The 18582-nt window shown below is 39.5% G+C and overlaps 1 protein-coding gene across 1 annotated transcript in view; it reads left to right on the top strand.

Annotated features, from left to right (window-relative positions):
* TBX15 (T-box transcription factor 15) overlaps positions 1–18582 on the top strand; it is a 97942-nt gene that overhangs the window by 61743 nt on the left and 17617 nt on the right. The window contains exons 3-6 of the mRNA XM_084501158.1: positions 8154–8255; positions 10567–10738; positions 11181–11348; positions 14715–14779. Coding sequence (XP_084357284.1) covers positions 8154–8255; positions 10567–10738; positions 11181–11348; positions 14715–14779 — 507 coding nt within the window. The remainder of the gene's footprint in view (positions 1–8153; positions 8256–10566; positions 10739–11180; positions 11349–14714; positions 14780–18582) is intronic.

The following is an 18582-nucleotide window of genomic DNA, read 5'->3' as shown; positions in this document are numbered from 1 at the left end:
CTCAAGTATGTATTTTGACACTTGTGATATAAAACTATTGTTTCGACATTTATGAATTGAGACGTTTCATGTCAGCAATGGTTCATGGAACTTGTCATGCATGCTGCCTTTCTGTTTGACAAATACAGTTTTCCACATTGCATATCATCATAATGAACAATAGGTACATATCCCTAATTGCACAGTAATAACAGGAAGCTGATTAAAAATTATTGTGAGATGTACTTAGTTCCTTCCATGTGGGAACATGATGAACAACAAATCCAGTTAACTGCAATTCCAATTCCATTTTCCTCATGCTGGGAAAAATGCTTTCATTTAGTGAAGAAGCATCTCACTTCATATTTATATTCGCTTCCCCTACCTGATTTTTTTTTTTCTTCAACTAGTCCAATATAAGATAACTTTGTTTTAGTTTTCTAAGTTTTGGCTCAAATATTTTGATTTTCATGCTTTTGAAGAAAAGTCTACAAGCTCTGGGGAAGGCCTTGTTTAGTTGCACTTTCTGATGAAATATCTAAGTCTATATTTTAGCCACCTTTCAGATATGTTTAGCAGCACATGTTAAGGAAGACAGAGACATTAACTTTATTTTAAGAAGTCCAAAATAATATATATATATATATGTAGGGAATAGATGCAGGGAAATATGTAAGAACTGTAAGAAATTATTTTTTCAAGTTTTTTTTTCTTTAACACCATTAATGGCATTCTCAAGTGCCAAGCTTGAGAGCATTTGCAAGCTCCAGTCTTGACAATTTTTCCACTTATAAAAAAACTTGTAGCACAATACAGAGCTTAACTTACTGAGCAAATAATATATTAATTACAAACCTAAATCATATTCTTTCTCCCTGAAAGGAGATGTTTGTTATTACTTTAGTCCTCATGGACATCAGGCTCATCACTGGCTGCCCACACAAACTCTATGTTAGCTACTAAACATACATATATTTTTCTGTTTGATGGTATTCTTCTCCAGAGGTTAGATTAACAGTATGGGAAGGGATTTTTTTCTGCAGACCATGTTTCTTATTTAACTATCACAAAGTTTAATGATTTAGCTACATAGTACATCTACTTATTTGTGACAGTTCTTATAGATTAAAAAAATATATGCACTAGTTAAAAGTTTACCTTTTTTTTAGTTAAACCTTCTTTCAGAGAGGATGTGTCTGTGATGGGTGAGAGATATCCAGCAGTCCTGTTTCTCTCTATGGGATGCATGATACATGATATATCCAGTAGATGAGATTGCATGATTTCTGGCAGAGAGAGCTGAATTGTTATCTCCTGAGGATTTCCTATTATTTACTGAAATAGAGATGTACAGCTTCTTTGCAAATTTTTCCTTCCCAAGGGAACAATTTTCTGTTCTTGCTGCTTTCCCTACAGAAACCCTGTCTGAGTCCTGCAAGGCCTTCTTGTTTTCAAGGCCTTTATAATTACAGACTCAGTTGCCTATGACTACAGCTGCTCCTTAATTTTATGTGACTGGTAAGGCATTGTTTGGCTCCTGTCTGACCTCACATTGTCTTTTTACTCTTACTGTTTAAATCTAGTTTCTAACCTACGTTCTCATTTCAAACATATTTCTGGAGCTATATCCTGCTTATGTTCAGCATACTACACTTCTTAGCTTTCAAACTCCCACTCCCATTCACATTTAATACTGCTTCATTTTTTTCTTTCTTGATACTGTATTTATAGATGTCTTTTTTTTTTTTTTTTTTGGTCTGTTTCTATAAACCTGTATTTTTTTTCTGTTTTCATAAAGTTCTCTTAGAACTTTTTCCTTCTTCCTTTCTATCAGAACTCTGTTATTCAGAATTTAATAAGATTCTTCTAACAAGAGTCCTTTGTTCTTTGTGCAAAACATGCAAATGGCTTTTTGTCAGCTGCAGTGCATTCAAAACTGCAATCTCTTTTATCTATTTTTTGTTTGAAATGCAGCCTTAGACTGTACAAAATAAAATGAACTCACCTTAAGCCCCAGGTCATACTGATTTAAAGCAACTATTCCTAAAAACATATTTAACTATTTTTCTCTACTCTCCTCCACCATGCATTCATGCTTGCTGGCAACATTAGCACAGGAATCTGAATCCCTCCCCACATTATCTAGCTAAAGACCATGATCATCTGAGCTGCAGCTCCAATAGTTAACTGCTGACAGAAGTGCTGCCCAAATGAGAAAGAAATGTGCAATTATTACTGAGGGAGGGATGCACTTCCACTACAGTGAATGTTTGGAGTACTGCTCTGGAAGGGAAATGCCACCTCTTATGGAGATGATTGTGACTGAGCACAGAAACACAGACAGGAGGTATTCCTCTGGGACATAGGTTCTGCTTGTAGCAAATTCAGGATTTCTTCTCAGCAATGAGGGAAATGAATGCATGAGTCTTATCAAAGTTACCATATCTGTGCTGAGGGATTGCTCAAACCTGGGTGCTGAGGCCAGGCTCAGCAAAAACAGTGGGGATAAAAAAAAACACAACAGAGTGAATGGAAGAGGTGGCCTTGCTATCTCCTGACTCTTCAGTGCCTCCTGATAGGTTAAATGGTATTTTGACTGGAGTTTCTTTCCCTCCCAGAAACTATGAGCCAGAGTTGTTTGAAACATGTACTTAGGGCTGTTTACACTACTGAATGGCTGTTTTATTTCCAATGGAAGGAAGAAGGGAAGGGCCCCATGGTCCTCTTCAGTTGAGTAAAAACCAGGGATTTTGTTTCAAAGCTTTGTTGATACTAAAGGGACTTGTGGAGAGGACTTCTCAGAGCAAGGGCTGGCAGGATGCAGCTACCAGACTGTTGCCCAGAGGTCTTGGCCCAGTGGATCAGATAAGCTTTCTCCAGCTTCTAGAAAATGTCCCTTTGGGGAGCTGCTGGGAAGATCTGCTGGACTGCTTCTGCCTTATAATAATCCTTTTTCTCCCAGCCTTGCATCAACTTTTCCTCTCAACACTTCTCTACATATTCTCACACTGCAGAGGGAAACAAGGAAGCATTCTTGCCTTCCCTTCCATTCCTGTCCCTCACTTTCACTTCCACGGGTTTGTTTTTATAAATAAATATACATTTGGCACCAGACATAAAGACAAGGAAATATGAGTTATAAAAATAGCTATAACTTCAGGTAACACTGTAAATTCAGGTATGTTGTAAACACTATGCACACTTAATCTGCAAGCCTAAATCAGCCTGAATATTTTTCAGAGTTTCTTAATCCCATTTTCTTATGACTGGGAAGTGACTAATCCCTCTGTTCGTGTCAATAAGTCTGTACCAAAAGATAAACAGTCTTGTAGCACAATTGAAGAACACATATCTTCATTTTATGGTTTACATTTAGCATATGTCACCCTTAGGCAAATTTAATCCCATTTAAGTTAAGTTTTTGTTTACATGGTATGTAAATCATTAAGTTGAACAGTCATGAAAGCTGTAAAGTAAATTGTGTTGATCCTTTTAAATTGTCTTCTGACTTTAGCTCACTAAACTGTCTGTACAGGTGTATTTCCAGTGTCTAAGCAGCTTTAAGGAACTGCAGTTGTATTTTGAGACAACCAGCCAGGTACCCATTAATGTCTTATCACCTAATGAGTGGTGCCGTCTCAAAAACTTAACTGTGAAACAGAGAATGAATTTATGTTGGAAAGGATACTTGGAGGTAATCTTGCCCATGAGCCCACTCAGAGCATGCCAACTTTGTAGACAGATCCAACTTGACAAAGGCTTTACATATGCTAGTTCCAGGGGCAGGGTTAGGGGCTGTCTCTTTTGAGACTCCTAAGTGTGAGAAACTGAAGATTATTTTATTGGGAAAAAGAATACAGTTTGGGGATATACACATAAACTTTCTCTGAACAGTTTCCTTAAATGAAAACTATGATTTCATGTTAAATGAAAAGTTTCAACAAGAACAAAAAAAAAGCTGATTGCTGCAATTTAATTTCTTTCTATCTCTGCAAATTCACAAACATGGTTTTTAAAATCATTGCACTACCATGCTAGCAATTACTATTTTAATGAAAAGATCTATATGTATCATTAATTTTCTTTGCTTTCAGAGTTTAATAAACCTCTTTCTCATTATGGAAGAAATAAGGGATTGAGTAGGCTGAGGCACATGTTTCTTACAAGAATGCTTTTTAAAACTCTTCTAAGTGTTTCTAAATCAATTGAAATAACTTATTTCATATCATGTCATATTTCCCCTAAATGGGTACTGTATATATGTGTACAGATTTCCAGCCTAAGTTTAGGAAGATTGCTTTCCTGCTGAGTGGTAAAGCTGATATATAAATAACTTGACCATCCCAAACTGCTGTTGATATAAAACCTCCTCCTGAACTGTATCAAATGTCATCATGTGTTCCCTGTGAAAACTAACAGCCTTCGTGTCTGAGCTGTTGACTATAAAGACAACTGATATTTTTCTGGATGAAAGGTTCTTGACTGTTTATGAATACAGCCATATTCAAATGACCTGAATTCCTTCCAGACCTTTGAACCCTCTATTTTCTATAGGGTTGGTGCCTAGGGAGACAAAGAGTCAGCCAACAGAAAACAGAGCACCGGGACTTATCCCAGATTCCACCTATGTCACTCAGTCACTACTGTTTATCTCTACGTTTTCCATTTTCCCCTTTCCACACAGAAGTGCTGCTGGAAACCAGCTGTGATAGGTTCAGGTCACATCCTTACGTCAAAGAAACCTGAGTTACGTTTACACCCAAAGAAAAACAAAACCTTAATTTTTTAGAAAACTTTAAAATACACTTAAACATTAGAGAAAGCAGTGGGATTAGCTGAGCTCTCTCTGATCATTTTAGAGATTAGCCCCTAAGCCTGTTGAATGGTCTGTGGTAATCTTTTACAAGCTATTTCATAAGCAAACAACCCCATAAGCTATACTGAAACATTACACAGGGTTGCAGTTTTGGAGAGAGCTGCTGGGAACACACAGTGTTCAGTTTTCCAAAAATAGTACACAGACTTAGACCCAAAGAGACTCAGAATTAATCCTGGATTTCTCATCAACCCTCTGAAACACGACCTACCTCTTAAGCTTCTCCCAAGCCACCTCCATCCAATTAATGAGAGCTGGATTGTAAAATGCCACATCCTGTACCCATTTGGCTTGGTAGATTTAATGAGCCATTGTGGTAGAAACAAGGTAATGTCCTCAAGCCACTGAAGACTAATCCATTATTCCTTTCTTCCCCTCTAAATTGTTCCTCTAGCAAACTCACACCATCAGCTATACAAATGTCTGTCTTTGAAAGGTTTCTGCAGACAATTTTTCTGACAGTTTTATGTCTCTCATAACTCTGGCTAGTGATGTGCTGGCAGCTGTGGGGTGATGTTCTCACTGCCCCCTCGATGAATGCCCTTTTCCAAGGCAGATTCAGTTACTAATAGATCAGAACTTTGCTTCTCCATGGCCTGAAAAGGAAGAGCTATGGGCAGGGTGAATGCTGAGTGTTGACCTCCTCCTTCCCACCCTCTTCTCCAAGTGGTTGTATGTGGTCCAGATGGGAAAGAATAATATAACTTCTCATGGTTGCATCCCTTGAGTACATTTTTGAAAGACAAGTTTGGAGATGTTCACAAACTTTCCCATTTCCTTCCTCCAGGCTGTGTCCATACTTTGAGAAACAAAAATGTTGGGAGGAGATGTAAATCTTCTCATACATTTCACTACTCTTTGCTAAATAGAAGGAAAAATGTCGTGACTGTTCCTAGGGAGGCCCCCTAGAAACAAGGGACAAAGATTTATTGTACACTTTTCTGGATTTTTTTCATCATGAATTTAATGATATTTAATAGTAAAGAATTTCTTCCTAATATCCAATCTAACTCTACCCTCTTTTAGTTTAAACACATTATCCCTTGTCCTACCACTAAACTCCCTGAGTAAGAGCCCCTCCCCATCTTTTCTGTAGGCCACCTTTAGGTACTGGTAGGCTGCTATAAAGTCTCCCTGAAGTCTTCTCTAAACTGAATGTCCCCAGCTCTCTTAACCTCCCTTCATAGGGGAGGTGCTCCAGCACTTTGATCATCTTTGTGGTCCTCCTCTAGACTCTTTCTAATAGATCCATGTCCTTCTTGTGTTGGGGGCCCCAGACCTGAATGCAGTACTCCAGGTGGGATCTCACAAGAGCAGAATAGAGGGGGAGAATCACCTCCTTCGATCTGCTGGCTACACTTCTTTTGATGCAGCCCAGGATATGGGTTGGCTTTCTGGGCTGCAAATGCACATTGACAGTTTGTATTGTTTTTCATCCACCAATACCCCCAAGTCCTTATCAGTAGGGTTGTCTTCAATATACCCATCTCCCAGCCTGTATTTGTGCTTGAGATTACCCCAGCCTAGATGCAGGACCTCACACTTGGCCTTCTTGAAATTCAAGAGCTTTGCTCTCAAGCCTGTCAAGATCCTTCTGGATGACATCTCTTCCCTCCAGTATGTCAACTGCACCACACAGCTTGGTGTCATTGGCAAACTTGCTGAGGGTGCAATTAATTCCACTGTCCATTGCACCAGCTAATTTGTTAAACAGCGCTGGTCCCAATACTTATCCCTGAGGAACACCACTCATTACTGATCTCCACTTGGACATCAAGCTGTTGGCCACAGCTCTTTGACTGTAACCAACCAGCCAATTCCTTACCCACTGAGTGGTCCATCCATTAAATCCATGTCTCTCCAATTTAGAGACAGTGGAGACATGGGGTACGTGTCAAATGTTTTGCACAAATCCAGGTAGATAACGTTGGCTGCACTTCCCCTATCCACCAACGCTGTACCTCCATCATAAGAAGGCCACTAGATTTTTTCAGATATGATCTTCCCTTAGTGAAGCCATGTTGGCTGTCACCAATCATCTCCTTATTTTCCATGTGCCTTAGCTTAGTTTCCAGGAAGATCTATTCCATGATCTTGCCAGGCACAGAAGTGAGACTGACTGGCCTGTAGTTCCCTAGGTCTTTCATTTATTTATTTTTTTTTCCTTTTTAAAAATGGGGATTCAGTCATAGGAACCTCACATCAATCATGCTTCCACCACTTCTCCATAATGTCAATGGGGTCATAGCCCTGCAGGCATGTGTACATCTCTAACTCCTAACACATGACATAAATGATTTACTCACCATGCTGGTTGAGGAGTATAGAATGGCATTTATATTATTGGCAACCAGAGGATTTTGAAGAAGAAGAAATTATGACATAGCTACATCAATACTGATATATTTTGATATTAACATTGTTCTGGGCTATTGTATTCTGAAATAATTGTCTAGCAACACACATCTCTGGAACAGTGACCAATACACAGCACAGCTAAACTTGTGCTCAAACAAGAAAAGAAAGGCTGGAAACTAATTTTTGCTGGTGAAAAGTTTCATAACTTACCTATCAGGTGAAAAATCTTAAGACAGAACTGGATCATATGTCACAGAAAACACAGCACTTAAAAAAGGTTTTTCACAAAATACTGACTAGACTTCAAGGAAACCATGGTGATAATGCCATTGTTTTTGTTGTGTGAAATGTACGCCTAATAAGCAGATTTATTTAAGGGACTTTTTTTTTTTTTTAAGTATCTGTAAGCATAAAAGCAAGAGGATCTTTCAGGATGATGGTTTTGCTTTCTAGCACTACCAAAGTCCATACTGAAATGTGAATTTCTCAAAAACACAGAACAAAAATGATTCTGCATTTAGTATGACATGAAAGCATAATTCTAGATGGAAAAGCAGAACCAAGAATGTATACTGCCCATCTGTGTACTGAAATACCTAGAGAGGAGGCCTGACCTGAGGGACAATTTGTGCGGAGTGTAACAGAACTGTCTGCTACAAGTCAGGAGCAGAGACTGCTTGACTGGGAGTGATTATTGTAACCCACAGGTTGTTATCCTGTTATTCCTTTTCTTAATGGAAAAAAAAAAAAAAAAAAAAAGATACGTAGCACCACCAGCACAATCTTTGCTAACTACACTGAACCCAGAGGCCCAGAGGAGTTATGCCAAGAAGTGGGTTTTGTAAAGTAGCATGCTCCTGGTGTCAGAGAGGAGTAAGAGCCCCTTCAGCTTCTTTATTCACTATTTTCTTCCTTATTTCTACTCTTCTTTTTTTTCTAGGAGAATGTTTCCAGCCATGAGAGTGAAAATTACAGGTTTGGATCCCCATCAGCAGTATTATATTGCCATGGATATTGTGCCTGTGGATAACAAGAGATACAGGTAAGCTTTTTAGGTGTAAAGATAGAAACATTGTGATGGATCAGTGTCAATGAAAGCATATGAAAGATATATGCCATTACACACTATTGCAAAGGTATGCTGGAGTACACTCTGTTTACACCATTAATTGATTTGACCAGAATTGTAATACAAAAAAAAAAAATACAGAGGTTTAATATACTGTATTGCACATTTGGACTGTTATCTGAGACTGATACACCTCTAGGTAGACAAGGAATTGGCTGGTTGGTCACACTCAAAGAGTTGCAGTCAACAGCTTGATGTCTAGGTCTTGATGACCTGTGAAGAGTGGTGATCCAGTGATCTTCAGGGTTCTGTACTGGACCAGTGCTATTTAACATCTTTGTCAGTGACAAGCACAGTGGGACTGAGTGCACCTTCATCAAGTCTGCTAACACCATGCTGAGTTGTGTAGTTGGCACACTGAAGGGAGGGGATGCCACCCAGAAGCACCTTGACAGGCTTGAGGCGGGCTCATGCAAAGCTCTTGAAGTTCAACAAGGCCAAGTGTGAGGTCCTGCATCTAGGCTGGGGTAATCCCAAGCACAAATACAGGCAATGTGATTTAGATTAGATATTAGGAAGAAAGAGTGTGGGGAGGCACCAGAACCAGTTGTCCAGAGAAGACGTGGATGCCCTGTCCCTGGAGCTGTTTAAGGCCAGATTGGATGGGGCTTTGAACAACCTGGTCTAGTGGAAAGTGTCCTTGTCTAAGCCAGGGGCCTTGGAACTAGATGGTCATGCTCTATGGTTTTGAATAGTAATCAGATTTTAATGGGAATTTATTAACAACACAATTAACAATGACTGTCTAAGAGACCTGGTCACTGGAGTCCGGATCCTCTAAAACCACCTACCTCAGCAAGAAAGAATGGGCAAGTGGACAATGAACAAATGGGGGGTACCTCAGGTCTAGCCTGAACAAAATTGGGTAATTTTTGTTTTAAAAGCATTTACTGTCCAGCACAGCAGCAACTGGGATTGAAGATCCTGATCTACAGCATGGAGCTGTTGGGAAAACCTCTGGTGAATTGCCACCACTGAACTGAAAGATGGGATGAGGAGATTTCTCTGGTATTAATGGGCTCTGCACCATAGAAAAATATGCTGGAAAACTCATGGTGGTCTGCACCCCAGAATACTATCCAGACAGAGGTGTTTTATCTAGACTCATTAAAAGACTCTTGAGAGCAAGTCTTTTCCCGAAATAGTCTTTACTGTACCAAACTTCAGAGATTCAAGAACTATGCCTCAAATGCTAAATATTACTTATTTATATATTATTAATTTTGCTCTCAGATCATCCAGGAGGTTTCTCAGGAAAGTGACTTTCCTGGGAGGTATCAGGGTGGTACCTGATACTCAGACATTTTTTTTTTGTCTCCCTTTCAGTATGGTTCAGTGCTAAAATTGAAAATGTGTATATTGCCTTATACTTTGTTTCTGTCCTTGTTAGCTTATTCAGCCACATCGAACAAGCTAGCACTGAAAGGAATGGATTTATTTCTTTGCATTTCTTTTGAAAATACAGGAAATGAGTCACTGTTTGTAGGTAAGGACTGAAATAGCTTCACAGAGCTGAGTAGAGACCCAAGGAAGGGCAGTGTAGGGCACGACCTAGAAGTGTTAACAGGACTGTTTGTGAAATACCTTAAGCTGAAGGAGCCACAGGACAGAAAGAAAAACAAAATCTCCAGAGAAAGCTGTAGGAAAGTAATTTGTGGCACATATTGGATGGTTAGGTCAGGAACACAAAAGATCTTTTTTTTTTTTTCCTCTAATCCTTACTTTTGCAACACTAAATGGAATTTCCTATTTTGTGACATTTTAAATGAGAAATTCTGTTTTATCAGTTGTTGTGGTATCCATAGGATTTTGTCCTGTCTGGATGAACACATGTGTTTTATACACTCTGGTATGGCATCCAGTGCAGATTTCCAGAAATTATGGGGCGTTTATTAATATTTTCAGAGAGGACTTTGTTTACTAGTATTCTCTAGCCTCTGGCTCAGAGAGGGTTAAGGAGTTGAGAAGGCACATGTGGCAGAGTTTTACAGAGAAAATAACTGCAAAGGTGGTTTTAATAATGAATCAGGTCTGAACAAGTGGCTCAGGGGTAATCTGGCTTTCATTTAGAAGGTAGGAGGTTGCAATAAAGCACATTCCCCCCTGACTGCAAATGAGAGCTTGAGGTGTGTGCGGTAGGGTGGCAGGGGAGGAGAAGCCCTAAAATTGTTCCTCTAGTGAGTGAGTGACAACTTTCCTTAGCCATCACCCCTTTTCCTTTCAGGTATGTGTACCACAGCTCCAAGTGGATGGTGGCTGGCAATGCTGACTCCCCAGTGCCCCCAAGGGTTTACATCCACCCTGACTCACTGGCTTCTGGAGACACTTGGATGAGGCAGGTGGTCAGTTTTGACAAGCTCAAGCTGACCAACAATGAACTTGATGATCAAGGCCATGTAAGTTAGAAGCTAATTTTAGCACCTCCTGCCCCAGCTTCCCTCATCCCGGACTGAGAAGGATGCTGCTCTTGCTCTAATGCTCCTCTGACCTGATTGCCACGCATATCTGTAGATACTCTCCATGGCTGAGCTTTTTTCCCTATTTCAGTGCTTTTCTTTAAAATGTTGCTTGGCCCTCTAAAGCAGTAAATCCCCGTTCTCTCCCGAAAAGTCCACTTTGACGCAGCATCTGCATGTGGCATGAACTTTGTCTCGTATGTACTTGTAAGACAAGAGTAACTTCTTTTGCATTAGCCCTTAATCCTCCCCTGCTTCCTCATACTTCTGGATGTAGTGCAGAAATTTTAGAAAAACAAACAAACAAGCAAACAAACAAAAATCCCACTACCTCTTCTTCCTCCTCTTTTTTTTTTTTTTTTTTTTTTTTTTTTCCCTTTAGATAATCTTACATTCAATGCATAAGTACCAGCCCCGTGTTCATGTCATCCGAAAGGACTTCAGCAGTGACCTTTCTCCTACAAAGCCAGTTCCTTCAGGAGATGGGGTGAAAACCTTCAACTTCCCAGAGACTGTCTTCACCACTGTGACAGCCTACCAAAATCAACAGGTAAAGTTGTGTGCCTTCAAGCTCCTTTTGTGTTGGGTGTTCATAAAGATATCAGTGTGTTCTTTGTGTTTGTGAGACATTAACTTTTTCTAAGAAATGTAGCTCAAGGCATGAGCTACATTGTCCACAAGCCCACTGTGGTTTTCTTTACAAAGAGAAAATGTTTTCTATGGAGTAGTCAATAGACATGAAGTATCTAGCCAGAAAACCATCCTGGAGGTAAGGTGACTGATGTTTCTTCCCCAAAATAACTAGGTGAGAACATCCACAAAGAGGTGCATTGTGTTCACTTTTCCTTGCTGCTAATTTTCCTTGTGGTACAAACCCCGGTGTCCTGACTGCACTGTGATTTTATGGCAGTACCACCAGTCCAGATCCATTATCTCACAGAGGAAAAAAAAAAAAAAAAAAATATATATATATATTTTTTTAATTAAATGAAGGTAGAAATCTTAAAGAAGAAGAGTGTCATCAGTTTGCTGACAAAAAAAAAAAAAAAGCCTTTGAATATAAGCAACAGCAGTCTATCTATTGCACATTAAATGAAGTTCTCATGCATAATTCAGATTTGATTCAGATCCTGCACAGTTTCCAGTGGAGAGTGTTACTGTTGACTATAGATATAAGGAAAAGTTATTGCCGCAGTGGGATCCTATCTGCAGAGGCACTGGCTACTGATCTTTGTGACTGATCTGCCCCTTTTCTTGAACTAGACTTCTTTGCACCCGAAATGTAAATTTAGTCCACACTAGCATTAGTTTACAGAATTCCCTGTCTATCCCTATCTTCTCAAAAGAAAATATATCCTTAAGAGGAAAACAGTTGTCAGGAAAATGTGAGCATTTGAAAATGTAAGCATTTGAGACACTAGCAAAGAAAGAAGTTTGGGAAATGGTTTGTGTGGATTACACAAGTTTACTCCCTCTTTTCCTTCAGTGGCCTCTTGAAAGATGTCCTGGTCTTTGAAGGACATGGCCTGCTTCATTGTTTCTATAGGAATTGTACATGTTGAGATACCCACATAATCACACATTACCTCTGTACATTTCCCCTAGTCTTCACATCACCTCTGCCATGCTTTGGGCTCAGCATGCTCCTCTTATCTTGTTTGTGCAGCATACTCTCTGTCTTATCCTCAGGTGAGAAGTGCCATTTCACACATCCCATTTCTCTTTCTTGCCATCCTCCTCCATATGGGGGGTTGTGACAGCATTATAAGTTTTGTGTAAAGGATTTTTTTCCCAACCATTTCAAATAAAATCTCAGTTGATGAAGCTTTTTGCTGTGTTAATAATGTAGTGTCCAGTTTGAGAGCGCAAGGTATTGTCATGAGGTGGAATGATGGCAGAAACCAGCTTGGAAGAAGAATAACTTAACAAGTCTGCTAGGAAAATACATTATGCAGTTTTCTGCCACAAACTCCACAGGAGTCTTGAATCAAAAATAGGGAGGTAAACATTTCTCCATGACAGCATCTGAGCTTCTGGAGAATGCCCTCATGAGTTTGGTGGACATCATTGTACTTGGTATTCTTGGACCAAGCCACATCAAGTGAGCTCAGGGCAGATTGTCATGTTTAGTCAGTGAGTGGTTATAGAGTTTGTATTTTGTTACATATAAGAGAGAGCACACATGCTTATGGTGCTTCTGTGACTGCTTCAACCTAGTCCTAATTTTTTCTGAGTCCCCCTGAACTGTCTTTAGTCAGGATCCAAAATGGAATAAATTATTCAAGTAGAATTAAAAAATATTTTACTACAATGGTAGGTTTGCTGTCATTGCAGCATTTTGTAATTTTTTGCCCCTCCTCTCTCCTCTCTGATACAAATACTGAAGAAACTTTTAATTGTAGACCAGACATGGAAAGAGGATAGAGAAAGGATAAAAAAGGACAGCCTTTTAAAGTCTGTAATCCTTGCCTAATAACCAGATCTATAAGAGAAAATTCACAGGTAAACAGTAGGATGCTAAAGGAGAAATCTCTGTAAGACACCTTACTGTAAAAAAAGCACTGAATTTCTTTTTTTTTTTTTTTCTTTTTTTTTATTTTTCCCAAAAAATATTTTGGGGTGGTATTTTTATAACATCAGTAAAGGAGATTCTGATAGGTTGGAAAAACTATTTTATTAAAAATAAATTTAAATCCCCTGAATCCACATGCATGCCCTCCAGTGGTTGTAAAACTTTGCCTTACTGGGAGAAGTGTCCCTGGAAACAGTCATAAAATTTTAGCAAATTCACCACAGGGATTCCCTCTGCTGTAACTCCATACTCCACAGAACATATCTGTCTCTGTACACACAAGTCCCTGGACAGCTGCAAAGTCAGGCTAGCGGAAATTAAGTTCACAAATTAAGCTTCTGCAAAAATAGGAGCTGCATTCCAGATCTGAGGCTAATATCCAGGAGTAAGGGTTTATTCCGACAGAAGCAAACCACCTGCAAGTCTACTTCAGATCAGTCTGTATCAGACTCGTCCCTTTTGAGCAGTTTCAGCAAAATCACCTTAAATGCAACATGATCTGGGGCATCTTGGTCCCTTTTCACCCCAGAGGCAGAGTATCTGGGACGAGGCAAGGCTGACACAGGGAAGGTGTCATGCTGTAGCAGGTTAAGCAGTGGCCAAGGAAGAGCACGATAGCACAGGCTGCAAAGTCAACATATCAATACTATTTTCCATTCTTGCCAACATGGAATTTATGTTAAACTTTAAAGCAGGAAGGAAGATTCCCCCCGCCCCCCAAAAAAGCACTAAGTCTGGCCATCTTCTTCTTTGTTTAGAGGAGGGGAAAAAAATGGTTTCCAGACCAGAAAACTCTTGAAGGGCCACCCAGATGCTGAGCAGAACAACAGCTGTGCACGTGACGAGGTGGCCAGCTGCTGTCTTTTGGAGGCTGTAGCCTGTGCTTTGCTCAGCCTTTTCTCCTCAGCATTGTTTGAAGCTCCATGAGTGCATCCAGCTGCTGGGATTTGGGAGTGTTGGGAGTGCTGGGATATTGCAGATACTAGGCAAACCTGAATAGTATGCCTGCTTCCTGAAATCTGTGACAGTTGGGTTGTAGCTCTGAGGGTTTTGTCCTAGGTCCCCTGTGCTTCTCCCTCTGGAACAGCTTTTCAGTTCCAGCACCCAGTGGGTTCTCAGAGCCCAGAGCAAAGACATGTTTTCTAATGTGGCACCACTCATTTTCTAAATGGATAATCTGGTCATGCACAATGGAAGGGTGACTTCAACATGAATCTGGTGCAAAAAGTGTGGAAGATAGTTGTGCAGGTGGCTTCAGAAAGAGTTGTCATCATCCATAATTGTCATTTGTTGAAGAAAAAAAAAAAAAAGAGATTAATTTATTTTCTTTTTCTTCCTTTACAGATCACCAGATTAAAAATTGACAGAAACCCTTTCGCTAAAGGTTTCAGAGATTCTGGGAGAAACAGGTAAGGAGAACTTGTGTGTCCTTAACAATCTTTCTTTCCCCTGATTATCACACATGGAATGTACGTAAGGCCAGGGAATGTGTTTTTCAGTACTAAGTCAGTTTTACAGGAGCAGGTTGCTACAGACTGGTTCTTAGAAGAACCAGAAGAACTGTTTCACTTTGTCTAACTGTCTAAACAGATACAGGATGTAGCGATGGCTTCCTTAGAAAATACTTTTCAGGTTATCCAGCTGAACTGATCTATTTCTCTTCAGAAGTCTCCTCCAGTGCTGCTCTTTTCTCTGCCTGGAAGCAGAGGGAAACTTTGTAGCTGTATTCCTAAAACCCCAAGAGAATATTTCAGATACTCTTAAACAACATACCTGTCAAGATAGCATTGCTTTCCTGCTTTACAACGTTGTTTTTTTTATGTGACCATGTATTTTTGTTGTCAGATATTTAATTAAATATTTGCTTTTACCTCTATATCTTTTCAATAATTGCTACTATTAAGGTTATTTTCTTCTGTATATGTTTTGCAGTTTTTTTTTTTTTTTTCTGAGCTTAATAATGTATTTATATATGCTTATTTCTATTATTGCCACATTCCTCTGAACTTTTCCATTTGTTGTTTAGAACATCATTAAAATGTTCTTTAGCTTCTCTGATAAGCTATTAATACATGTATTACTGGTATGGCACTACAGTACACATTATTATAGCATTAGGAAAAATGAAGGAACTTGTGAAGATACTGAAGTGTTTCTCAGATTTGTTGTTGTTGTTGTTAATAAAATGAAAAATAGAGGTGGAAAAATGGGGGACCATAGACTGGAAAACAAATAGGTCTCAAGATAATACTCTGCAAAATATGGAAAGTCCTAGGAGAGGGGTTCTACTTTTTTTCTTTCTTTCTTTTCCTTTATGCAAAATGCTGTCTAAAAGGCAGATTTAGTTGTTAATTTTCACAAGAAAATCCCAAACTTGGACCACAAATGCTTACTTTATATTAGAAGAAAAAATAACTTTCTGAAAATAACTTTCTGATAGGTTTCTGGAATAAAAGGGCAACAATGTTCTAGTGTTGAACCATTTCAGTTTTTCTCTTGTGATGTCAAATTTTTTCACTTTGTGTTGCTTAATTTTGTCAGTATTTTTATGAAAAGATTAAGTGGAATACCTTAAATATTATTAGAATAACTTGTATTTTAATGACACAATAGTAAAGCAGGAACTTTAATTAAAAAAGCTTTTGTATTATTAGAAGACATTATGGTGTTATTAAAAAAAAAAAAAAAAAAAAAAAAAAAAAAAGGAATAAGAAAGCCCAAGCAAAAAGTTTCAACTTTCTCTGCCATTCATGACTCCAACAGTGTTCAACAGATCTAAATATTTCAGTTTTACAAATGTTGTGGGCATCCTTTAAATCAGCATGACGAAGCCTTTAAACATTAAATTAATGATGAAATTAGGCATATATGACTACATTACAAGAACACTAGGGTTGTAAAGCAAGGCTCTGAGCATGCAGACCAGAGTGCAAATTGTGTGTGCAGCCTTCATTTGCTGTCCCCATGGGCATTATAATTCAGCTTTACTTGCATGGTCCTCTTGAGTGCTTTCACCAGGACTGCTACCTCATTCATGGTTTGTTATAGGAAGCCTTCAGTGAGTGGGCAATTCCCCCCAGTCACACATTTAAATAGCACGCTGTCCATGTTCACAAAGAGAATGTCCTGACCTAGGCAACTTCCTAGATCAGCCCTCTGTTCTCATCTTAAAGCAGCTATGTGAAACGACATTACCACCTTCATTTAATCCCTGCTGTATTAGTTCTGATACATCGGTCACATGTGCCTTTTCTCTCCTTCCCTGTGTGGGGGAAATAGCATGTGCCCCCTGTACAAGGTCTTCCCTGTGTGCAGATGCAGCTGCCCTGGAAGCTGCGCTTAGAAGAGGGATTGATGCAGTTCCAGGTACATGGTGGGCTAGATGAACATGGAAGGCATTAATAAGGTCCTAGCCCAGTGAATTTGGACAGTTTCCTGAAAAGGTTGGGAATTACTGATCTTTGTAGCTCATTGATTTAAGAAAGGGCAGGAAATTGCTACATGGCTGCAGCTGTGGGGAGGGCTCAGTAAGGCTCTCTGCTGATGTAAAGAGGAATTAAAATCTTTAAGGTATTACACATCAAAGAGAGAAGCCTGAGGCTTTCGGAAGAAAAAACAGGCAGAGGTATTTGCAAGCATATATAAGCAGTCAGACGCCTGCCTCACAAGCAGTGGTCTGGCTAAGGTTGCACTGCTGCTGTCAGCTAGCAGAGGACACTGTAACACTCAGCTGCTGCCTTTAAAGAGGACACATGTATGTAGGTGTACACATAGGAGGGAGAAAATCATTAAGATCCAAGCTGTGTGTTGAAAGGCTTCACTAAATGTGATTTTTCTTAGCTGTGCTGGATGGTTCCTCTTCCCCTAATGAATTTTTAATCTCATCAGAATTGCTGGTCAATTACAGTAATCATCAAGATGCTCTGCAACTTCCTGCATCCTCACAGCTTTGGTCAGCTACAGAGCATCAGAATGTAGCTGGAGAAAATCCCACTGAAAGTTTAGGCCTCCTTTGAAAAAAAGAAACAGGGTAATTTGAGAAAGGGACCATTTGTGAAGAAGGGAAGTGGTATATATGTCCAGGTTTTCTGTATAAGCTTAAAAAAACAGTGTGGCAGCAGTAGGGGCCACAGAACACCTGAGACTGCTCCAGGGCATCCCATCCCAGCCACACTGGTCTGCTGAACCAGAGCCATGGTTAGAGTTTGCTAGCAAATTAAAAAGAAGATGCAAAAACTGGGAAAAACAAAGCATGATGGGAGAAGAGGAACTCTTGGGCCATTTCTTCCCTAAGACATTGCCTGTCTTCATTGTGGTGAGGCTTTTCCATGAAACAGAGAAGGATGATTTTCCTTCACTCATTTCTTATTCTGATATTGTTTCACTCTCGTTGCCTGATGCAGAAATTATAGGGTCGTACTGTTTATAAAACTAATTAAGACTAACAAATGTTGTTCAGCAACTTAGCTGTCAGGCTTGGTGGGTTAGGGAGCTAGGCTGTGTGAGAAAGCCTAGTCTGTTACCTCTTATTAGATGAGGCATCTGTAAAAGTAAAGGAAGAGACCTGATCTTGGTGGTGAAAGGATACCTAGATAAAAGAGATACTTCTTTAAGGGGGCAATGTACTTACAAGCCCGGTATTACTTGTTTGCTTTCATGAACTTCAAGAGATTGAGAAGCAGTGTTTTTGACATATGGGGATCAGCTAGCCAAATGTTTGGGTAGTGGGGGTGCAGGTTTAATGCCAGATCCTATTTTTGGAGGCTGAGTAAAGTTCATTTGACAGTGGGATGCTTAGGGGAGCTCCTTATCCAGGAGGAAGCCAGAAGGGGCAACAGTCTGGAAACCCAGCAGGGTGATGGAAGAAAAAAAAAAAGGAAGCTGAAGGCAAGCAACAGCATTTTCCTTTCAGATGTGGGCAGCTGAGGTGAATAAAAGTTGTTTGTGTTGGAAGAGCTTTTAGAGCTTTTGTCTAGGGTAAGAGAGTGAGGAGGATGCTTGGAGCCAATAGCTTGGCTTCCCCATTGAACAATGAAATGATGACCTGAATCCTGCATGTAGCAGGAATGGCAAGGTCGGCCATATGGGATGGATTATGGACATGCACAGATAGCTTGTACATCTTTTTTCATTTTTCAGACAATGGAACTGTTTCATTTATTGCCTATTATTAAAACTTTATAGCACTAAAAATAAATTAAAAAAAAAATGA

Source organism: Aythya ferina (genome assembly GCF_964211825.1).
Source record: "Aythya ferina genome assembly, chromosome: 1".
Lineage (NCBI taxonomy): Eukaryota > Metazoa > Chordata > Aves > Anseriformes > Anatidae > Aythya > Aythya ferina.
This window is presented reverse-complemented; position numbering and strand designations above follow the sequence as displayed.